Consider the following 25,191-nt stretch of genomic DNA (forward strand, 5'->3'; position numbering starts at 1 on the left):
ACCGAGGCGCAGTGGAACTCGGAGCAAGATGGATGCGACAGTTAGACCCGATGGCGGTGGCCAAATATGGCGGCAGCTTGGATGACAACACACGGAGGACAATTAAAGATAAAAGCCATAATAGTTGAAAATTAGTTTTTCTATTTATTGCTTTTATATTGTGTGTGCATGTTAGTTTACAAGTTTAGTAGGCTAGCATAGTTAAAATTCCTCATTTATAAATAACTAAGTGGGAGAGGATTTTTTAAGTAAATCTCATGGTCTCCATTACTGGTTTGTAAGTGATGCAAACAAACTTGCGCGTTGGCTCTGAGTGCCTTCCTCCATAACGGATGAGCTTGTTTGCGGATCACTAGAACAGACTTCCATTTTTGGATGACTATAGGAAGTTAATTAAGAGCGTGTGATCTTCCCCAGCGGAAGGGGCATAATCTTATTAATGGACTTAGTGTCAAGTAATGGTGTACACTTAGACACATCTAATAGTATCCTCCCAACGGAGTCACTGCTATTATTTGTGTGACCAAATAATACCAACTATTAATTTTATTTGTCAAAAGTTAGGTTGACAAGATAATAAAATTAATGGGTTAAAACCCTCCTTTACAAATGTTGAATTTGTATCGTCCACACTAACGTGGCATACAAAATTCACGGTGTTTTAAGGTGTTGGTTAATTTAAAATAGTATTGTTTGAGGAATCAATATTATTCTAAATTTAGAGTTCGACCAAAAGTTATTTGTGATTCTTAGGATGTCTTTCAACCCATCCATCATACTTCAACAAAATAGACTTATTGGACCTAACTACATAGATTGGAAAAGAAACACGGACATTGTTCTTCTTCTTTGAAAGCTATAAATTTATCTTGTTGAGCATTGCCCTGATGCACCCTCTTGGTGAATCTACAAGAGGAGATTGAATATCATAGGAAATGGGTAAGAGAGATGAGATGGCGCGGTGTTACATTTTGGCTTCAATGTCGAATGTATTGCAACATCGACATCAAGATTTACCAACGCCTATGATATCATGAACAATCTCAAGGAACTCTTTGGTCATCGGGATAGGGCTTCTAGGCAAGAAGCCATGAGAAAGATAATGACCGCCACCATGCAGGGTACTCCTGTGAGGGATCATATTCTAAAGATGATGGCTTATCTGAAATATGAGATCCTTGGAGGAGAAATTGATGGGAAACCCGGATCGATATGATCCTCCAAACGCTACCTAGAAGTTTTGAGCGGTTCACTTTGAACTATAATATGAATAAAAGGATTTATTCATTAGGGGAACTACTGAAGCAGAAGAAGGATTATTTCGTCACAATGCTCAAATTCACTATCTTGAAAATGGTTCTACTTCTAAACCGAAAGGAAAGAAGAAGAAGAAACAAAGTGAATAAACCTCAGAGTACGGGATTTAAAGTTGGAATGAAGAAGCCGAAGGGCAAGTGCTTCATCTGCAAGCAGGCAGGACATTGGAAGGCGGACTATCCTCGTAAGAACCAAAACAAAGGTATATCTCATACTCTAGTTGTTGAAACATGTTTAGCGGTGTTATCTACCACTACCTGGTGTATAAGGAGCCATGATCATGTCTGCAATTCCTTGCGGGGGTTCCAGGAAACCCGGGAGAGATTATAGTCTACATGGGCAATGCTACTAAAGTGGCAGCTATGGGAGACGTCTACTTGTCTTTTAGTAGAAATAGAAATTTGGTTTAAGAAATTGTCTTTATGTACCCGTTTAGAAAGAATTTAATTTCAGTTTCTAAAGTTTTTAGATGGATATTCGGTTTCTTTCGATAATGATGTAGTTATTAAAAGAAATAAAGTGATTATACATTACGGTGCATTAGTTGGCAATTTGTATATTTTAAATCAATTTCTTCCACAAAGCAAAACATGGAAATTTATAACTCATCTTCTAATTCTAATAAGAGAAAAGAACCTTGAAATGAACCAAGCATATCTTTGACATCTAAGACTTGGTCATATTAATTTAAGTAGGATTCAGAGGCTTATAGCCGATGGACTTTGAGTTCATTAGAGTTGGAAAATTTTCCAACTTGTGAATCTTGCTTAGAAGGTAAAATGACCAAGAGGTCGTTCAAGGCCAAGGGTATAGAGCCAAAGAAGTGTTAGAGTTGGTTCACTCGATTTGTATGTCTGTCCGGGCAAGAGGAGGTTTTGAATATTTTGTCTCTTTCATGGGCGATTATTCAAGATATGGATACATTTATCTAATCGCAAGTCCGAATGCTTTGACAAGTTCAAATAATAAGGCTGATGTGGAGAAGCGATTAGGTAAAGTATCAAGACACTACGATCGATCGTGGTGGCGAATACCTCTTAGGAGAGTTTAGGAATTACTTATCGGAGGTGAGATCCCAATTATGCGCACTGGAACACCCCAAAGAATGGTGTAGCGAGCGAAGGAATAGGACTCTTATGGAGATGGTTAGATCGATGATGAGTTATTGAATTACAAATTCATTTTGGGGATATGCTCTGGAAGCAGTAATGTTACGAACTTAGTACCTTCTAAATCGGTTTCTTCTACTCCCATAGAATTGTAGAATGGGCGAAAACCAGTCTAAGACATATTCGGTTGGGGTAGTCCGGCACATGTCTTGAAACGAGATCTTGATAAGTTAGAATCTCGTCTGAAGTTCGCGTGTTTGTAGGATATCCCAAAGGCGAAGGTGGTTTATTTTATAGTCCTAAAGACCGGAAGGTCATTGTTAGCACCAATGCCGGTTTTAGAAGAAGACTATATAATGGATCACAAGCCCGATAGTAAAGTCGTTTTAGAAGAACTTAGAGAGGACATGTCTACTTGATTACCAGCAATGCAAGATGAAGTACCACAAGAGACGCAACACGTGTCACACATGATACACAACTGACGATGCCTCGTCGTAGTGGGAGGGTTGTGAGGCGACTGAAAGATTCATGTTTTGGGAGAGTCTTGGACTTGATCCGGGTAAACATGAACACGATCCCGATCATATAATGAAGCACTCCAAGATATAGATGCGATCTTGGCAAAAGGCAATGAATTGAAATAGAGTCCATGTACTCTAATAAGGTCAGGAGCTTGTAGAACCACTGATGGTGTAAAAGCCGTTGGATGCAAGTGGATCTACAAAGGAAAAGAGGACGGACGGGAAGGTAGAAACCTTCAAAGCTAGGCTTGTTGCGAAAGGTACACTCGGAAAGAGGGAATCGATTATGAAACCTTTTCACGGTAGCCATGCTTAAGTCTATCCGGATACTCTTATCCATTCTTTGCTCATATGGATTATGAGATTTGGCAAATGGATGTCAAGACGACCTTCCTTAATGGAAGTCTTGAAGAGAACATCCATATGAAGCAACGAAGGATTTATTGAAAAAGGCAAAGAGCATCTAGTATGCAAGCTCAATCGGTCCATTTATGGATTGAAGCAAGCTTCAAGTCTTGGAACATCCGGTTTAATGAAGTAATCGATCATATGGATTTATTCAAAGTCCGGATGAGTCTTGTGTATATAAAAATATGGAAACATGGTGGTATTTCTTGTGCTATCGTAGATGATATTTTGTTAATTGGCAACAATGTCAAGGTATTATCAGGCGTAAGGGTATGGTTGTCCAAACAATTTGATATGAAGGACTTAGGAGAATGTGCACACATTCTTGGGATCAAAGTTATAAGGGATCGCAAGAAAAGAATGTTGTGTCTATCCCAAGCTTCATATATAGATACAATCCTTGCTCGTTTTAGCATGCAAGACTCAAGAAAGGTTTCTTACCTTTTAGACATGGAGTAGCTCTATCTAAAGAGATGTCTCCAAAGACATCAAAAGAGATAGAGGACATGAAAGCGGTTCCTTATGCTTGGTGTAGGAAGCCTAATGTATGCAATGTTATATACGAGACACGATATCATTTTCGTAGGCATGGTCAGATATCGAGTAACCTGACAAGGACATTGGTGCGGTAAAGCATATATTAAAGTACGAGAAGGACTAGGGATTATATGCTAGTTTACCAGAGATGATTTGCTCCCTATGGGTTACAGGATTTTCAATCGAGATAGGGACAATAGTAAGTCTACATCGGGCTATGTGTTTACTTTAGGAGGTGGAGTCATTTCATGGAGGTGTGTTAAGCAGTCTGGGACTCAACCATGGAAGGCGAGTATGTGGCATCTGAGGCGGCTAAAGAAGCGGTATGGCTCGGGAACTTTCTAATGGACTTAGATGTGATTCTGGTTTGCCCAAGATCATCACAATTTATTGTGATAATAGCGATGTGAATTGCAAACTCGAAGGAACCACGAGCTCATAAGGCGAGTAAACATATAAGCATAAGTACCACGTTACGAGATATCGTGGAGCGAGGAGAAGTTGTCATCGCCAAGATTGCATCGGATAACTGGCAAATCCTTTCACTAAGGCCCTTTGAAAGCTTTCGATCGGCATGTGGAGGAATGGGAATCGGATGTATGGTAGAAGATATGGCGACTTAGTCATTAGTATAAGTGGGAGATTGTTGGGTGTATCTTGAAAGCCTAAGCTTTGTAAACATTCATTATGAATAAAGAATCACATTTGGTCTAATTATCTACATTTGTTTGTAGTTGTTCATTTAATTTATATTGTAGATAACATAGTATGTGGTGTCACATACAGATGATGTTATCAGTACCTTATAAATTATAAACGGTAGCTCACGACCGAATGGAAAGGAACAAACCATTAGAAGGTCGTAGTGTAATTAGGTATTAGTTTATCTTGACTATATAATTACACTAGTACACTCAGTGTGTATTGAGTAGGACCATTTGAGGTCGTTTCTTTTATCTTGACTTTATAAAGGAACAAAGACCTCGTTATTATGGAAGTGTGTGCTCTTAATCCTAATATAATAACAAGCACATATGTTTGATATTTATTTCTTTAATTTATCAATGGGTGAGATTTAGTTCGATGAATCAATAAACTCGATAAATTGGGAAATGGTATCACTCATAGTGTGTGTTGTTGATTATAGAAGAAACGTGTCCTAGTGATACTAGGTTGATAATGTCCTCAAGAGGAGCTCATAAAGATTGTCATGTTAAACCCTGCAGTGGACTTAGTCCATGATAATAAGGTTGAGTGGTACTACTCTTGGACTTAGATATTAATTAAATGAGTTGTCGGTAACTCACTTAATTAGTGGACATTCGATATCTTAAACACAGGGAGACTAACACACTCATAATAAGAAGGAGCCCAAAATGTAATTTGGGATTGGTGCGGTAGTTCAATGATAGTTCTCTAGTGGAATGAATTATCATTGATAAAGTTAAGTTGTGTGTTCGGGAACATGGGATACTTAATTTTATCGGAGACCAAAACCAATTCCTCCTCTCGGTCCCTATCATAGCCTCTTATTTATAGAGTACTATACCCACATATACCCACCTCTATACCCACCTAAAGGGGGCCGGCCAAGCTAGCTTGGGAACCAAGCTAGGGCCTAAGCTTGGGTTTAAGGTGGCCGGCCCTAGCTTGAACCCAAGCTAGTAGGGCCGACCATAATTAATTAAAAAGAAAATTTAATTTTAATGTTTATTATTATGTGGAAGATTTAATTTAAAGAGAATTAAAATTAAAATATCTCTCTTGTAAAAGATTTACAAAAGATTAAAGAAAGAGATTAGATCTCTTTCCTTATTTATAGATTGGAGAGATGTTTTATTTTCTCTTTAAAATTATTCACATGTTAATAAAATTAAAATTATAGATATTTCCTTTTATTAACCATGAAGAGATTTTAAGAGAAATTTTATTTTTAAAATTTCCGGAAACAAATAAGGAAAGTTTTAATTGTTGATTGAAACTTGTCCAATTTGCTTCCTATTGATTTGGCCGACCATCATTGTTTAATTGGAAACATTATTTTATTTTCTCAATTAAATCATGTCAAGAAATTAAGGAAAATTTATTGTAATTAAATTTCCTAATTTACCTAAAGGAATATAAAAGAAGGGGTGAGGTGCCTTCACAAGACACAACATCTATTATTCCTCTCCCTTTTTGTTCCTTGGTGTGGCCATCATCATCTCCTTCTCTTCCTCTTGTGGTGGCGAACCTCTCTCTCCCTTGGAGTTCTTGTGGTGGCGGATACTACTCGGAGAAGAAGAAGAAGAAGGAGAAAGCTAGCATCTCTTGGAGCTTGGTTAGTATTTTGGTTTTCTCCTTGGTGAAGCTTTTCTTTTGTGGCGAACCTTGCTTGGAGGAGAAGAAGGTGGTTGGTGGTTTCTCATCTTGGAAGATCGTTGCCCACACAACGTCCGAGGTTAGAAGAGGAATACGGTAGAAGATCAAGAGGTTTTTCTACAAGGTATAACTAGTAATTTCTATTTCCGCATCATGCTAGTTATTTATGGAAATAATACCAAATACAAGAGGCTTACGTTCTAGTATTTCGAATATGTTTTTCGAAGTTGTGTTCTTTTGTTTCTTTCTTTTCCTTGTGATTTGATTGTTCTCTTTGGTTAACCTAAAGTTATTTTAGGAAATTAAATATTAGCTTTCTATTAAAGGTTTTGTCTAGTCGGTGGTGGTTGCTCCCATATCCAAGAAGGTCATGTGTCTCGCCACGTCAGTACTGGGAACCTTTTATGGAAATTAATATTTAATGGAATTAATAACTTAAGGAGACTTGGGTCGAACGTGTTAAGTTCCGCAGGAGATCCAAGTCAAAACCTAAAAGAACAAATAGATTAAGTTTTGGATCAAACGTGTTAAGTTCCGCAGGCGATCCAAAATTTAATTTAAAAGAACACATGGTAGCTAGGAAAAGGTTCAGACCTTTGTACAAAATTTTTGTACAGTGGAACCTATAGGTTTTCCGAGTAGCAACCAACAGCTTTCAACCAGGCAGATTTTGTCAATGGCAGTGGATAAACTCTTATCCACTGGCGCCTTGCTGGAGCCGCCTTCCAGCCCTATGGAAGGAGCCTTTTAGCCCAAGATAAGATTTTTTAGGAGCTATAAAATGACCTCTGGACTTAGGAAATAATACAACACTTGTGATTGATCCATCTTGAGTTCTGAGTTGTAATTAAGTGTGTCAACTACTATAAGAGGCTACTCCACCTAAAGGAGAGTTTACTGAGCTTTTATCTTTCTTGGATTAATAACCTCCCCGGTTGTAATCAAGTAATTCCTTATGTCTCTTCCTTTTAGTTTATTTACTTTGTTCATGTAAGTGTTCTATTTAATTACATTATAAATTTCAAGGAAGGTTCATTTTTTATTGCAGGGCTATTTCCCCCCCCCCCCCCCCCCTTTAGCTGGCCGCTACCGGAACCAACATATCCACCACGATGAAGTTTGAACGATGAATCCTCATGAGGGGCTCATCCCCAAGAAAGATAGCCAATCAAATTTGTTCGGTTGGCTACATCTCGTTGTTAGTGAACTCATACAGAGGCGTTGTCATTAGTTGGAGCTCGCTCTTATCTATCTGAAATTGCTCGAATGCCTTCTTGAAAATGATGTTGACCAAGCTGCCTGTGTCAACAAAAGTACGATGAATGTTATAATTGACTCGACCTTAATAATTAAAGCATTATCATGGGGTATCTCCACCCCATCCAAGTCTTTGGGGTTGAAATCGATTTTTGGTTCTTGTGACTTCTCTTAACTACATCTGACTATATGAATTTTCAGTCGATAGACGTGTGACCTTCTAACTTGATTGGAATTACCGTCGGTTGGCGTTGTTATGATTTTCTTCTTCTTACGATAACTGGCGGGGTTGTTCTGCAAAGGTCCGAGCTGGTGCTCGGTTATTTCTTTGTTGAGGTCACTGTTGGTTCCGATCAACCCTCTCAAGGCTTCATCTTGGGTATGCATTCAGTTGATGATGACTTTGATGGTTGGGGGAAGGAGATCATTAGTGAAACCCCTAATCAAGCCAAGCTGAATTGAGTTTAAAATGAACTAAGTCATTGAAATAATTATTCAAACTCAGTTTGTTTGTTTTTAGTGAGCTTTAGCTTGACTTGGTTCGAGTTTGGATTAAATTTGATTTATTTAAATGCTATCAAACTCTCAATTCAAACTTGTTTGATTATTTAAATTTTTATATTTTAAACTTGTTTAGTTAGTTATTGAGTCGATAATACAAACTTGTTTGATTACTGATGCAGTGATGATGAAGGGCCCCACCCCGCTACCACGATGGAGGTCAAAGGAGGTCAAAGTCAAGGTGATCAATGCGTATGGGGCATCGGTCGATCGGGCGAAGCAGGCCCCGACCGGGGAGAAGACTCCGACCCGCCATCGTCTTCGACATGGAGAGCATTCAAATAATCGACGCTCAAAGGAGAATCGCCGAGGAACAATGGCAGAGGGTCGCCGGAGAAGGTCGCACAGGAGCAGGGGAAGGTTGCTGCCCGAGAACTCGAACTCGAAGACGAAGTGTGTGAAGGAGGCGACGCAGCGGGCTTATAAGCCTTAGGGACGGTCGAGCGGAGCCGTCCGATCTAGGTTGCAGAAACCCAAGCCAAGATCTCATCGTCGAATTTGAACCTCCAAACGTCACATCACGCCTATCACGTCAGGCGTGCGATGGCATCAGGCACGACACATGGTGCCTCGCCAGAGGTCAGCATTTAATGACGGCATGGAAGCGCGCTCAGCCTTAATACACAGAGATTTGCACGATTTCCCATAAATTAGGGTGACATCAGCATGGCTCGCTCTCGCCCAAGACAACCCAAGGAAAGATTTCAAAAGTGCAAACCTTCATCGCGCCGATCGGATCGAGGGAGCATACCTATGTCCGAACGACAAGATTCAACATGCCGATCGACGAGGATTTGTCTTATCCTAATCGAAAACCACACAGTGTCGAAGGTCGATCAGGAGGAAACCTACTCGGACAATTGTCCAGTTAGTCAGACTACAGGCTTCTTCAACTAGACTTGAGGGGGAGGCTTGTGATGCGGTGATAATGAAGGGCCCCACCTCGCTGCTAAGGTGGAGGTTAAAGGAGGTCAAAGTCAAGGCGGTCAACGCTTAGAAGCCATTTACCGATCGGACGAGCATGTCCTGATTGGGAAGAGAAAGGCTCGGCCCGACATCACCTTTGACTTGGCCATGAGTCAAGCACCCGACGCTCAAATAAGAAGACGACAAGGGAGCAAAATGTAGAAACTGAGCCGAGCGGCTCCTCCACTCAGCCTAGTAGCAGACTCGACATCAGCCGAGCACGCGGACAGTGGACTTCCGGCTGAATGGTCATCCTGCTCGGCCCAGTAACAGAGCATACGGACAGTGGACTTCCGGCAGAGCGGCTGTTCCGCTCGACCAAGCAACATACACAACAGGCTATCTTTCGACATCCTTTTGGGAGCTAGTGCCACTAACATGCGGCATGGTCAGACAGAGGATCGTACGACGGAAGCTTCCACTATCACTGCAGATATATGCTCGACCCGTTAAGGTATTGTGTCAAGGACACTTTACTAACAAGTCTTTTCAGAAAAAATTTTGATATGCGTGCTCATCTTGGGAAGTGTGCACACACGCTACCGGAGCTCTATATAAAGGGGGGTCAAAGCATCGGCGGAGGTACGCGTTACATGTGATACACTATTTTCGCTACAGTAGTCTTCTTGTTGCTCTGCTTCATCGCCGGTGACTGACTTGAGCGTCGAAGGGCCAACGCCGGGGACCCCTTCCCTGGCTCAGCACTGACGTAGTTTGTGTTGCAAGTTCGCGCGGAGTCCACCAAAGGTCAGCATGAGCGCTACATCTCCAGCATTCCGTCTCTTCGACTTTCGGACAAGATCAATTACTTTGAAAGTTTCTAGGTTTTTTAACATGATAATAGTGTTATCGATGAACATGGTTCAAGAATATTGTTCATGAATATTATTCACGAATATTATTCATGAACATTAATAAATTGAACATATATGTGTTTAAACTTATTTGTTTAGTTCAACGAGTTATTTAAGTTTGTTCGTTTAATTGATTTTATGTGTATTGAATGAACATAAACATGCTCTTATTAAGCTGAATACCAAACTTATTCATGAACATTTGATTCACTTATAATCTTACTAAATACTATGTGAGAGAGAACTCAATGTCTTTTAGGGCACCCTTTCGACTATTGAGAGATCTCCCTTTAAAAGATTGTATGATCAGGGTGATCATTTGAATTCAAATTTAGATATTGTTATTAAGGGTGTTATTTTTTAACTTCAATTATTTGTTTGAACTTTTTTGGACCTTTTGGGGTCATGTGTAGTTGCAATTATTGATAGTAAAAGGTGAAATCGTCACTTCGGCGATCCCTTCAAGGTGACCCCTCATTATTTTAAAGGGAGGTAAATTATGGGGGGCTTCGACTATCAACAGGAGCGCATGTAAGAAGGGGTTGAGACAACTAATGAGGCATTTTGCACTCACTAAAAATCGACCGTGACCTATTAATCCTTATATAAACCAACTGTACCAACTCGTGAGGTCTATGTTATTACAATCATGAATTAATTGCAAGTTACGATGGCAGATCATCGGTATGGATTTCAGATGTTTAAATTTTATTTGATTAATCACCTATCACATAAATTCGTAGCATAATTTATACACTATCTTTAGAATATTCGGCTCTATTACAATTTAAATTTTATTATTTTTATTTATTTATTTAATTTATTTTTTTAAGTGTTACCGCTTTACCACACCTCTGAGATGCCTATATTAGGGATGATAATGGAGCAAAACTAAAGTTAATTTGTTATCCTCACCATCGAGTTATATCTTCGCCCTCATCTCCAGTTATGTCTAATCAGGAAATTCTCATCCTCGATCTAAGAGGGATAAAATCATCCCATTTTTTATTTTTTCTTCGCAAAATTCCTAAAAATAGATTTAATATTTTGATCGAATTTGTTTAAACGAGAAAAAAAATATATTTTATAAAAAAAAATGAAAAATTTACATATGCTTGGAATGTGTTCCAAATAATTGTTTTATGTCTTTGAGCTCGAAGGATCCTTTGATTAGACCTCGACGAAAATCAAGTTATTGTGAGTAACATATCAAAGCCAACTCGTTTATTTCATCATGGTTAATCTCGGGATTAGTCTCCATCTCTTTTCTCACTTTAAATGTCAATTATCTATTGACTTAGCTAAAAATATTTTAATTCTTAATATAAGAATTAATGACCTATAAATACTAATATTAATTAAGTAATATATATAATAATATTAATAATTAATGATTTAATAAAAAAAAGATTAAACTCCATATTATTATGGGCAGATTCATAAATATGGATAGTATCCCCATGTCAACCCCTTTCAACTATGGATATTTAAAAAATATCTAAATCTGAATCCATATCTGAAAAAAAATTTAAATCTGTTCTAGTTTCATGTTTTCTCCAATGGCAATCTATAGGGAAAATTATCATCCCATATTTATATTGATTTTTTTTTATACATATATATATATAGATAGATAGATAGATAGATAGAAGAAAGAAAGAAGGTAATATAATAAATTGGTCGAATTCGTTGAATTAATGATAATATTCTTTTACCTTTTAAAACCATGAAGTATAGAAATTAAATAGATGTAAGGGATAAATTAATTTATCAAAATTTGTAAAATTTAAGATAAGATCATTAAAAAAAATTTCATTATACGATTGACTTCTAATAAACTTAAATAATAAAAAAATAGCACAATCAAATATTTTTAACAACAATAAAACAAAATGATCAAAGTTCAAATGAAAAAAAAAAATCTAAACAAGGGATTAAAAAAAAGTAGAAAAAAAAACAAGAACACATCACTGTGTTACATATTTTTGTTAAATTTAAAATTTTAATTGGGCCAATTTTAATTGGGCTGAGTTAATTCATTGAAAACAAATTAATTTATCATGGTGGCTCTCAAAATATTATTAAAGAACCCAAGTGATATTCAGTCCTTTTTTCCATTTATGTAATTAAAAATATAAATATTCCTTAATTTATTTTTTAAATTCATAATACTTCTGAACATATTTGCGAAAGAAAAACAAACATTCCATTTAATTTGCCTTCCCAAAGGAGATAAGTATTTGAGGAAAAAAAAAACTAAATGGATAAATTGATTAGAGTATTAAATTATTTATTCATCAATCTTATCCTATTCCTTATCCTTCCACCCATTCTTTCCCATGGAATCCTATACCTCGCGTGAGAATCCATTTGCTCAAATAATTCCATGCAATAGAATATTGATTTGGGGGAAATTACATTTTGTGACCCAAATTATCAATTTTTGCAACATGCCCTGAGATTTAGCATTGTGTAAAATATCTCTAAAATATCAAGATCGTACTTGTTTCTTCCATATTGTAGATGTTAACTACTAAATCCTTTGATGTTCTTTTTAACAAACATTATAATTAATGGATTTTTTTTGTTCATTTGTATTCATATTTATATTAATAGAAGGGGAGCTTTGATTAAAAAGAGTAAAATTGTTATAGTAGTAGAAGTCATGAGTTTGAGTTTTAAAAATAAAACTAATGAAAACTTCATGCGCTGATTTTTATTATTACTATTATTCATATTTATAAATATTTATAGCATGCTAATGAATCTGTGAATCTCCAATTGAACACGAGATTATTATTCTTTCTCACGTGTGATCTCTCCTTCACACACGTGTGGCCGCCCCTTCCCCATCCCCCGCACGTGCTTCCTCTCCGTCCGTTAAAATTAACATCGGACGGAGGTTGGTCCGCCACGTCTCGCAGCTCGTCCGCCACCCGTCGCGTCGGCTCTTCGTTGAATTGATCCCGTCCGTCCGACTAATGCTGCCTTGTACTTGTCCGATGTGGGTTCCCCTGGCCTCACTGAGCGAGGTGGAGTTACCTCGAGTGACTGCACCTCCTTCTGGTCGAGCTATAAAGCAATCTGCCTTGCTTTGTGTTGCGATCAATTCTCTTTCTTCGCCTGCCGATCTTCTAATCCTTGATTCGAAGCGAGGGGAGCAACCTCGATCGATCGATCGATCGACTCTTCTCTTCATGTTTTGCTCTCGGTAATCCGTGATTTCTTCCGGGGAATCTTAGACTCCGGCCGATCTGTGCTCTAAATGCGGTTTGTTTCGCAGGCGATCCGAGATCGAGGAGGAATCGCTGGAGATTTGCAGCTCGCCATGGCGGAAAACCCTAGGAGATTTGCCGTAGGGTACGCGCTCGCTCCTAAGAAGCAGCAGAGCTTCATCCAGCCGTCGCTCGTCGAACTTGCGCGGCAAAAGGGCATCGATCTCGTCCCCATCGATGCGAGCCGGCCCCTCGCCGACCAGGGCCCCTTCGATTGCGTGCTCCATAAGCTTTATGGCGATGACTGGAATACGCAGCTCGAGGATTTCGTCTCGAAAAACCCTGGCGTCCCCGTCGTCGATCCTCCCCTCGCGATTGAGCGCCTCCACAATCGCATCTCCATGCTGCAGGTCGTGTCTGAGCTCGAGATCCGGCAGGAGAAGGAAACCTTCGGGATTCCTAGCCAGGTCGTGATCTATGATTCTGCCGCCCTCTCCAACTCTGGCGTTGTCGGAGCTCTTCGTTTCCCCGTCATCGCCAAGCCTCTGGTGGCCGATGGCAGCGCCAAGTCCCACAAGATGGCCCTTGTTTTCCACCGTGACGGCCTATTAAAGCTTAAACCGCCGCTCGTGCTGCAGGAGTTTGTAAACCACGGAGGGGTCATATTCAAGGTGTACGTGGTGGGGGACTACGTGCAGTGCGTGAGAAGGAAGTCCCTCCCGGATGTCTCCGAAGAGAAGCTGGAGTGTTCTGAGGGGTCCGTCACCTTCTCTCAGGTGTCCAATTTGATTGCACAAGACCCGACGGAGGTAGAGTACTACAGGCATCTGGACGAGGCAGAGATGCCTCCGTTAAGCTTTATCACCGAGATAGCTAGAGGTTTGAGGCGGGCTATGGGATTACATCTTTTCAATTTTGATGTGATCAGGGATGCGAAGGTGGGAAACCGCTACCTTGTGATCGACATCAACTACTTTCCTGGATATGCCAAAATGCCCCATTATGAGAAAGCTCTGTCTGACTTCTTCTGGGACATTGTTCATGAGAAGAATGGGAAAGACTCTGGAAACGGGGCCGTCGACGAAGAAACTAAGCTTTTGGTCAGCAATCATCACAAGATAGCAGATGATGTGGCCGTGGAGAATAATGTGACCTGAGGTTCATGGATCTTTCTTCTCATAGATCTAATTTTACTTCCAACAACTTCAAAGGTACAATTTGCACTTCATTTCAAACTAAGATGTTACTCCTCTTTGCATGCCGTCATATTAGGAAAAGTTAATTCGGTTCTTGCATTAACTTTGTACATCCTACTGCGGGCATAAGCGATCACTTTGTCGGGATATTTAAGGGAGTCAGCTTGGTCTTCATTCTAAAGGGATTTTGGTCACATGGCTAGACATTATTGCTGTTTTACTCACTTGGAATCAATGCTGTGTGAATCATGGAAGCTTTGACAGCAAAATGTGAAATACTATAGAGATTGGTTGGTTATGGAAGCATAGTGCATCCCTTAATGATAGTCCATTTTATCTTGATCAGTCAAACAACTTAGTAACTAGCCACTTGACTTAGTTGATTATACTATCATGTGGACGTTATAGCCATCTAATGGCATTATGATTCCCCTGGATATTAGGTCTAATTATTCACCAATAGATGTTACTTCTACTCTTCTAGTGATTCAATGTTAGTTCTTCGAAAGAAAGCTAACCTCCATGTGCGTGAGGAGCTATTCTGCTAAAGATTATACAATTTGTTTGCTAATCTAGTAACATTTTGCTCCAGGATTCTTCATCTCAATACTGGCAGCATTTCTTCAACATGCTTCATGATTCTGAGTAAACACTGCTGTTTGGTCTGACGACTCTTACCCTTGCTTGTTTTTTTTTTAAATCTTCAGTAGAGGAACACTAAGTAAAAAAAACGTATTTAGAACTATGATGAGGTGATGATGGGATGGCAAAAAAAATTTGCTGGAGATGAGATGTTTATTTTGATCTGTAAAATCTAGTCTTTGTTGATCACACTTTACAGAGCATGATTGTAATTGCCTAAGGCATTCAGATTTGAAAAATCATTAGGGTGCCTTAGGTTGGAGGTTATCCTTAAGATTATCCATCCAAGATTATCAACGAAAATTCTGTTTGATTTAGGTAATCGATGATTCCCGAATAATATTCTATGTCCGACACGTCAGCAAAAGGGACATGCAACCCGGAATCGGAAAATCTCAAAAAATTGAAGTTTTTTTTTATTCCGAGGTTAACGAATTTTTTTTACCCAAAATATCCTCGAATAAGAGAAAAATATGATAAAAAAATAAAATGCAAAGAAAAAAATAAAATAAAAAATGTTTAAAAAATTTTAAAAATAGAAAAACCATTAAAAAATAAAAAATAGAAAAAGTATTAAAAAAATTTAAAAATGTAAAAAAACGTAAAAAATAATAAAAAATTGTAAAAAAATTAAAAAATATATAAAAGATAGAAAAAACATAAAAAATTAAAAAATAAAAACAATTAAAAAACTTTAAAAAAATTTTTAAAAATAAAAAAACAAAAAAAAAGAAAGAAATAAAAAAATAAAAAAAATGAAAAATAAAAAATAAAAATCAACGTAGAGTTTAAAAATAATAATATATATGGTTGATTTTGTAACAAAGGGTAATATAGTAAAATATTAAACTAGGTTATTCATTAAAACCTTCCAACAAATAAATTTTTATATTACCTAGATTGAACCAAACAACATTTGGTTATGTTTTATTTCACATAACCTTGTTTATGTGATTACCAAATAATCACATAATCAAAGTTATACATGATAACTTGAACCAAACGTACTATTAGGGTGTGTTTGATTGGGCCCATCTAAGGTTATCAACGAAAATTTAATTTAGGTAATCAGCAATTTCAAAGTAATGATTCATGCTCGACATGTCAACAAAAAAAAAACATACAATCCATAATCGAAAAATCTTGAAAAAGTGAGATTTTTCTTAATTTCGATGTTACGAAATTTTTTAGTCAAAAATATCCTTTGATATATAAAAGTTAAAAAAACTAAAAATCATAAAGTAAAAAAAACATAAAATTAAAAATAATAATAATAATATATTATTGATTTGGTAACGGAGAATAATACAGTAAAATATTAAAATAGATTATACATTAAAAATTTTTAATTATCTGGTATTAGATAATTAAAATTATATATGATAATTTGAATTAAATGTATCCTTAAAATTTAAAATTTACGATGCATATCATCACCTAAGGTCGCTGAGCAATCATCCTTGTTATAGAGCCAAAACTGGCTTTCTCTGAAGTCGATTAATCCAAACACTTGATGGATTTAATTCTAAGTAGTTTCGCGTAGTTTCTATCTTGTCATATTATGGATTCTAAGTTTACATTAATTGTATTACTTTCTTCCAAAATATCTCAAGTAGCAGATTATTATTTTTTTTTTTATTATGTATGATTGATTTTGTGAGAATAATATAGTAAAATATTAAATTAGATTATTTATTAAAAAATTTAAATAAATAAATTTTTATTACATTATCTAAGTTATATTTTATTCTCCATAATCACATAATTAAAATTATGTATGATAATTTAGATCAAATATTAATTATATTACTTTATTCTAAAATAACTAATTAAGTAGCAGCTTTCCATGATATTAGGGAATAATTGTTCATAGGTTTAATGAGGGATATTATAAACGGCAGCCTCATAACCTAACACACTAATTAGAATAGAACGATTGTTTATGTTTGGAAAGTTATCGATGTTTGTTCTATGACATGTCACCAGTCCCAGCTGTTTGCGATGAGGACTTCAAGTGCAATTTGCTTCTCCCACCCTGACAGCAGCTCTTTTTTTTATCTCCCTCTCAAATGCCATTTATACCTCTCTTTTATCTTTATATATTTTTTAATTTTATTTAATTTTAGTTTTTAATCAATTTTATTTATTATTTTTTCATCAATATTTATATTTTTTTAATATTATTTAATTTTTATTTAGTTTCATTTTTTAATCAATTTTATTTATTATTTTTTTCATCAATATTTATATATTTTTTAATTTTTTTAATTTTTTTTAATTTTATTTTTTAATCGATTTTGTTTATTATTTTTCATCAATTTTTTTATTTTTTATTTTATATAATTTTTAATATAGGTTAAAATCTCTTCTTCCTTTAAATTACCTTCTTAATTTGACATTTAAATTACTTCATCTAACGTTTAACATATGTCAGAACCTCTCCTCCCTTTAAATTACTTTTATCCAATCCTTTACACATGACACATGTTAGAACCTCTCACACTCTTTAAATTATCCACTCTCTAAACCTTGACACATGTCAAAACACCCTACTCCCTTTAAATTATCTCTCTTCAACGTTTGACATATGTTAAAATCTCTCATCTCTTTAAATTATCCACCCTCCAATCTTTGACATATGTCAAAACACCACTCTCCCTTTAAACTATCCCCTCTGACCCTTGACACATGTCAAAATACCACTCTCCCTTTAAACTATCCCCTCTGACCCTTGACACATGTCAAAACCTCTCATCATTTTAAATTACGCCATTTCTAACACTTGACACATGTTAAAACCTCTCACACTTCATTTTCAGACACTCTTTAGTCACACCTCCTTCCACTGCTATCTCCCTCTCAGACTCTCCTCTCTTCCTAGAAGATATTTATCTTTTTAGTCATTACTTTTCATAATTTATAGAAGAAAATTATGAATAACTATTTGAGTTTATTTTATATAGTTGGCCAATTGAGAATAATGTTTCTAGTGGAGAGAGTATCTATTTGAGTTTATTTTATATAGTTGGCCAATTGAGAATAATATTTCTAGTAGAGAGAGTATCTCTAACAACAGTCGTGATTATACAACCGAATTTACCATAGATCAGGTTAATTATTATAGTTGTTTTATGCATATTCATTATTTATTTTATAAGTAAAGAAATTATGTTAAGATTGGATAATGTCATCTTTGTTATATTTTTTTTATATAGATATTTAAAAATAAAGAAGATATGATAAATTGGGCGAAAATAGTTGGTCTGAAAAAATGGTATTATGGTGGTTATTTAAAATTCTACTAATTTGAAAAGATGACAAGCTACCAAAGTATCATCTTATGAGTGAAAGAGGTGGAAAGTACAAATCGCCGTGATATTTAGTTGATGGGCAATCCTTAAAAAAAATATTGGGACTAAAAAATGTGAATGCACATTTGAGCTGCGAGATATACTGATACATCCAAATGATGTGATGTGGGGTTTAAGGGTTGTCTATGATTTTCATAATCATCAATCAGCAGAATATATTCATGGTCATGAGTACCCGTGTAGGTTAAAACTAATAGAAAAAGAATTTGTGTTCGACATAGCCAACAGCACCACACATCGTGAAATTCTTAGTATTTTGAAAGAAAAAAGACCCGTCAAATACTACAGGGATTAAAAGCATTTATAATACCATTTTCACAAACAAATCCACTAAACGGGGCGGTCTAAATTCTATGCAGTTTGTTTTGGAGCAATTAATCAAGAAAGAATACTTCCATAATTACGGTACAAATCTAAACACCAATGAAATTACAGATATTGTTTGGGTTCATCTAAAAAGTCTAGAGCTGTTTGTCAACTTTTCGTCTATGTTGATCATTGATGTCATAAACAAGACTAATGAGTATCAGATACCACTATTGGAGGTTGTAGGTATCACATCCACAATGCGGACTTACTCACTTATGTTCACATATCTTAGTAATAAGAGGATAGAGCAACTGACATGGACATTAGGTACCTTAAGGAAGTGGATGATTGAAAAGGAGGCATCGTTGCCATTGGTATTTGTTTCAGATCGAGATTTGGCGCTTATTAATGCCATTGAAACATGTTTTCCCAATGCACATCACATCCTTTATATTTAACACACAAAACAGTGTGTAATGAAGAAATGCACTCCTATGTTTAGTCTAAAGTGGCAATATTTTTATACGTCATGGCACACACTCATTAATTCATCGACACAGTGGTCTTACCAGCAGAAGTGGGATGTCATGCGCGAGGAGTATCAACGATTCGAAAGTGTTCTAAATTACCTTTGGGAGACATGGTTATATCCTTACAAAGAACAGTTTGTTTCAGCATAGGCATCTCGAGAGGAATTAAAATCAAAGGTATAGTCACTTTATAGTTTTAGTATTTCAATTTTGTTCGTTATTGTCCTATTTTAATTCTTTTTATTATTAAAACACAAAATATTTTTTTATTATAGGACAGAGTCTACACATGCGAGACTGAAGTTATATTTAGAAGATATTATGTCATCCTTACAAACATCTTTTGAAAAAAATATATAAGATGTTGAGAATTCAATTCGGGAATATTAAGAAGTTGTTCGAGAGATCTCTCAACATTCCACACCATCAACATTTATATGATGACATTTTCAGTCAAATGAGGTGTCGGAGTTCATTATAGGGAATAGAGTTTATTTCTAATCAGCTAAAATACATTAACGAAGCATCTCACCAAGTAGCCGGCAAATACAACTGTTCTATCAAAATTGTATACAGATTGTCATGTGAGCACGATCTTGCACATTATCGTTACTTTTTCATTCCAATTCTGCTACAGAGTATCAACGCTCATTGGAGGAGATTATTTATGCACGTGCATCTATTTAATGATGAGGGAGCACAACCTAACAAGATATCCCACGTTGTTGAGATATTAGATGGGATGGATCCACATATGCGAGAGCATATGATAGACAAATTTTTCGATATGATAGATCTATCTCAAAGTACAATTTGAGCCCCTTCGTACAACACAGAACATAGAGGATGACTTATATATAGAGCTGAGCAAAGTAGACGTCGCATACCTTCTTTTGCAGATGCATCCACTTTAGTATCTAGGGTCTCTCAACCGACTGCAACATCTCGAGGGAGAGGAAGACATGGAAGGGGTCGAAGGTTCGCAATACTAAAACGGTTCATGATCACTCTCCAGTTCCACCCATCCATGATGCTTATATTGAAAATTACCTAGGCCTCTGCAACGTTATATTTCTCACACTGTTGACGTTCAACTTGACGGTCATTGTGGATTCAAGGCAATAGCTACACTAATTGGATATGGTGAAGAAGGTTAGTTTCAAGTACGATTCGAGCTTATAGAAAGGATTCGACAAAATAAGGATTTATATGATTAACTTTATCCAGATCGAAATTTAGTAGTCAATCTATTATTTTCATTGAATTGGTTCGAGTCATGGGCTCCAGAAATGTATTGAATGAACTCTATGTCTTTAGGAATTATTTCACATCAAGGTACAATCTTGTACTACATATATTTGGTGAGAATATTGAGAGTTGTTTTACTCACGTGTCATTAAGAACTCTTCCAGTTCCAAACCAAGAATGTCGAGAAATAGATATTGCCCATGTTGACAATCACTTCGTGCAAATTTTCTTACACTCTCATTACTCTGTACCACTCATTCCGACGTGGTGGTGACAATATTCATCATACGAAACTAAAGGATTGGCCACTTGTCATTTGTGGTACGAAATAATAGATACATCACCAAGCACGTCGGAAACATAATTTGTTGGTAATATTGATTAAAATTTCTATTTCCATTTTTTTATATTATTACATATATTCTTTATTTTTTAAAAAAAAATATTTGTTCGTAAACTATAAATGTGTTTATCATTAGTTGTTAATATTTCTTTAATTTTGAATATATAATTTTTATTTTGATCCATATTTTAATATTTTTTAATTTTCTATAACTAATAACTCCTAAAATCTATAACTAAAAAAAATAAACAAAATATTACAAACATATAATTAAAAAAATTATTCAAAAAGAAAAAAATTGATAAATTTTTTTAAAAAAACTGGTTAAAAAAACAAAACCAATAAAAAAATTAAACAGAACCAAATAAAAAAGGAAACGAACATAGAAGTCAGATTGCATAAGGATATAATTATCATTATCAGTATTGTCAAGTCAAAGTTGACTCGATTATATGGACTTCATTCCTCCGAATTTCAAAATCATAATTGTTTATAATACTTAAATTTATTATATTATTTTTATTACTGATCTTGTTAATAAATTTAAATAACCTATGTTTTATTATAAATATCTTCGTTTGTCCTCACCAATTTAAATCACTCTTTTATTTATCTATTTTATTCATGAATATACTATTTTGGTTTGAACAACACGCAGTTGCAAGCGTCTATCATAATTCATAAGTTGTCACACTATTTTGTTTCTACGGTTTTTCTTTCTTAAAAAAAACCATTTTGCTCGGTTCATAAAACATTACATTCTGATGGACAAATGGTTTTTATTATTAGTTATGTGGTTTTCATTTTATTTAATTAATATAACAATTTAAATTCAATATTAACGGGCCCCCATACGATGACTCCATCGGCGTAAGGGAATTCATAAGTGTTAAGTACATGCTGGGATGTACACCAATGACTATTCCCCTATCCATTACTTACCATACGTGCCAAACCTTGTTGCTTCATCGAATGCTCCTTCAACTTGTCAGGAGTTGTAATAATGAACAAAAACAAATGTTAATATCAGAAGCTATTTTGTTTTTATTTTATAGAATATAAAAATATCCATAATAATTTTTAACTATAAAATATAAAACAAAAATAAATTAAGGATTAAAATAAATTTTTTCTCTCGGTAAAAACATTTCTATAATTGAAAATACATAATCCGGAAAGTCACTAGAACTCAGGAAGTGAAATGGAAAAGAACCGATGCAATCAGACGAACAGATTCAATCAATGCACGGTCAGCAACTTGACCATGTCAGTCGGTCAAAGCAACATCAGGCATGTAAAGTAGGAAACCGGAACAAGATCAGTTGGGCGGCCACTGCTGGTGGTGAAGTTTGGGACAACTCCGACAAAGTGGGTAAAACTACTACTTCATTTCTCATTTCATTCACTGACGCAATCAAATATAAACCAATAAAATAAATATTTTCACCCGTTGCCACAGTCAATTATTGTTCACGTTTCATTCCCTTTAATTTCACAAGTCTATTATATATACATTCAAAAATATCAATACTTTTACTTACACTAATAGTTATTTAATTAATTTCTACATATAATTATAACATTAACATTGTGCATGGTCGCACATCTAAATGCTACAAAGCTTAAGAAACTTATAATTAAGAAAAAAATATTTAAAACAAACTTATCATATACATAAAAATATTAATTTATAAATCTTCCAATTTCGTAATTTTAAAAATACATGCTCTCGTGATACCGTACCAAATCATCTAGGTCATGTTTTTGCATAATCTTAATATAAAATGTTTATAGATTGTTCAATATAATAATCAAATGGTATAATAATAATAATAATAATAATAATACAATGATTAGGCGGAGCCCCATCCTGCTATCGCGTGGCGGTCAGAGTTCAGATGATGAACGAATGAGCGACCGGATGATCGATCGGACGAGTTACACACCGATCGGGAGGCTGAGCATCAACCCATCATCTTGGGTACATGGAGTAATCAGACCGACGTTCAAGGAACGTGTAGAAGTCGAGTCTCCACCCTACTGCCATGTGGAGGTCAGAGTCCAAATGGTCAACGAATGGACAACCGGATGGTTGATCGAGCGAGTTACACGTCGATCGAGAGGCTGAACACCGACCCATCATCTTGGGTACATGGAGTAATCAGACCGACGCTCAAGGGACGTGTAGAAGCCGAACCGCTATCCCGCTCGGCCCGACAGCAAACGACACGAACAGAGGACTTTCAGTCGAGTGACTCTCTCGCTCGGCGCGACAATGGACTTTCAGCCGAGCGGCTATTCCGCTCAACCAAGCAACAAGTACAGCGGGATATCCTTCAACATCCTTTTGAGAGTTAGTACCGCTGATAGGCGGCATGGTTAGACAAAGAATCGTACGGTGGAAACATCCACTGTCATTTCAGATATATGTAGAGACACTTTACTGACATGTCCCATCAGAGAAAGTTTGGGATAGCGTGCTCACTTTAAGAAGTGTACACACACGCTACAGGAGCCCTATATAAAAGGGGTACAGGCATCGACGGAGGTATGCTTTCCTCACGATTTCTACTATTGCGCTACAATTCTCTTTACTTCTTATTGTTTCGCCGGAGACTGACTTGAGCATCGGAAGGTCATCATCGGGGATTCCTTCCCTGACTCGGCACTGACGCTGCTTGTGTTACAGGCAAAAGCAAAGTCCACCGGAGGTCGGCAAGAGCATCACATCTTTAACATCCGTCTTCCTGACTTTCAGACCAATTAAAAAATAATAATAATAATAATAACTCAGTTTTCTATAAATAAGTAAATACATTTGGCAGGCCATCTAGAAGTCTAATATCATTTCATTATCCGTTTTATTTAAGAAAATATTTATATAAATATATTATAATTAGAAATCAAATTATAAATACTTAAATAATAATTTAAATATTTTATCGTACCGTAGATCCGGACAGTACGATAACTTAATAAAATAAACAAGATGTTTACTAAATCGGGCAATTTTAAAAAAAAATCAAAAGGTCACATATTTATATCAGGGCCCAACTGGCGACCTGTCTTCAAGTAACAAGGTTCATTAATGGTAATGTGGCCAGTTGTTGCCAGCTCATTTCCGGACAACAACGGCCATTTTCCATCCGCCTCGTCGCTTCCGCTGAAGACGAGCTGGGCATCTAATCTTGGGCGCACGGTAGCATCATAGAACAACCCTATCTATGACTTCTCCCTCTCTTCCTTTCTTTTTTTCTTTTTTAATACAAAAAATTAAGCTAAATCGAGGCATGCGATCGGCGAAATGAACAAAAAGCATCTACTTACAAATCTCTCAAGAAAATATCGGAATGAAAATTAAAAGAAAAATGCTATTAACAACGACGAACTGAGAACAAGTAGCATTACAAACCTTCAAGGGGAAACCGCAGCGTTCAGCTACTCCGGTTTTCGAAGTCTTAGGTTCCTGCGGGGGAGTGTGGCCCCCATTTTCCGATTCGGCAAGACCCTGCTCCTTCTTCCTCCCACCGCCTCCGCCGCCTTCAAACCCCGGTCGCTAATGACCGCCGACGCCCGCACTACCGCCGAAACCTCTGCGGCGGACCAAGAAAATGAGTCAATCCGCACATAATTCAAAAGAAAAAAAATCCTCTCTCGTTCCGGATCCCGCAATGTACCTTTGGGTTCATCTCCCAGGGCTGCGCCTCTGCCCCGGCCACTGAAAATCTCCAAATCTGCTAAAAAAAAAAAATACGCACCGTGAAAGAAAAAAAAAAAGCGCAAGGAGACTAGCGATCGGATCGCGGACTAGAACATGCCTTTTGGGGAAGGGTTGTGGGAGATGAGGTAGAGGACGAGAAGGCAGAGGAGGGTGAGCAAAGGGATGAGGTGGATGGATCTATCTGCTCGCGGGCACCATCGAATCCGCTTCTCCTGCTCGATCTCATCGCTGCCGCCTTCTCCACCGGCCGGCTGGGGCTTGGTGGCCGGCGATCCGAGGGAGTGGCGATGCATCGTCCGGCGTCGCTGTGTCGGCGCAGCGAAAGTGTGACTCGCAAGGGAGAGGAGTGCCTTTTAAAGGAAGACCTTCGACGATTAATTAACGAGTTAACCAACGTTTAATTAATTAATTAACTAATCCTTTCTCCAGCGAGAATCAGGGCAGATTGTTCTACTCGATTCCCTACCCGTGCACTCATTCGATGAGTGGTTGGCCCGGATCATTTATTTTTAGTAGTAGATTTAATTGTCATTATCCTTTAGAGATAACAAAGGCGAGTGCATTTGGATAAGAGGCTTGCGGTTGAAGAGTTCATATCAACAAATATTTCATGTTCGTCAGCATTCAATATTATATATATATATATATAGATGCATTTAAAGATTGTATTAACGGATATTAATTATTTTTAAATAATAGAAATGTAATTTTGACACCAAAAC

At 36.6% G+C, this 25,191-nt stretch overlaps 2 protein-coding genes across 6 annotated transcripts in view; one reads left to right on the forward strand and one right to left on the reverse strand.

Moving 5' to 3' along the window:
• Window positions 1-24,814, reverse strand: part of LOC121985007 — a 45,746-nt gene extending 20,932 nt beyond the window's left edge. Inside the window, exons 1-4 of one of the 4 annotated variants that reach the window (XM_042538236.1) lie at window positions 24,567-24,814; window positions 24,426-24,482; window positions 24,161-24,341; window positions 22,959-23,495 (exon numbers count right to left, since the gene is read on the reverse strand). In XM_042538236.1, coding sequence (XP_042394170.1) covers window positions 24,187-24,341; window positions 24,426-24,482; window positions 24,567-24,762 — 408 coding nt within the window. In that variant the 5' untranslated portion in view covers window positions 24,763-24,814 and the 3' untranslated portion in view covers window positions 22,959-23,495; window positions 24,161-24,186. Of the gene's footprint in view, window positions 1-22,958; window positions 23,500-24,021; window positions 24,342-24,425; window positions 24,483-24,566 lie in introns of those variants that run through there. The other 3 variants (XM_042538238.1, XM_042538237.1, XM_042538235.1) reach the window with 3 other exon arrangements.
• LOC121985004 (inositol-tetrakisphosphate 1-kinase 1-like) lies at window positions 12,963-15,171 on the forward strand. Of its 2 annotated transcripts, none has more exons than XM_042538234.1 (2): window positions 12,963-13,105; window positions 13,178-15,138. In XM_042538234.1, exon 2 carries the CDS (start codon window positions 13,223-13,225, stop codon window positions 14,264-14,266), a length of 1,044 nt encoding a protein of 347 aa, XP_042394168.1. In that variant the 5' UTR covers window positions 12,963-13,105; window positions 13,178-13,222; the 3' UTR covers window positions 14,267-15,138. The 2 variants fall into 2 exon arrangements, with proteins under 2 accessions (XP_042394168.1, XP_042394167.1); XM_042538233.1 differs by lacking the exon at window positions 12,963-13,105 and having other exon boundaries at window positions 13,160-14,320; window positions 14,898-15,171.
• Window positions 24,815-25,191: the final 377 nt, after the last annotated feature.

This window comes from Zingiber officinale, chromosome 5B (genome assembly GCF_018446385.1).
Source record: "Zingiber officinale cultivar Zhangliang chromosome 5B, Zo_v1.1, whole genome shotgun sequence".
In the NCBI taxonomy this organism is placed as follows: Eukaryota; Viridiplantae; Streptophyta; class Magnoliopsida; order Zingiberales; family Zingiberaceae; genus Zingiber; species Zingiber officinale.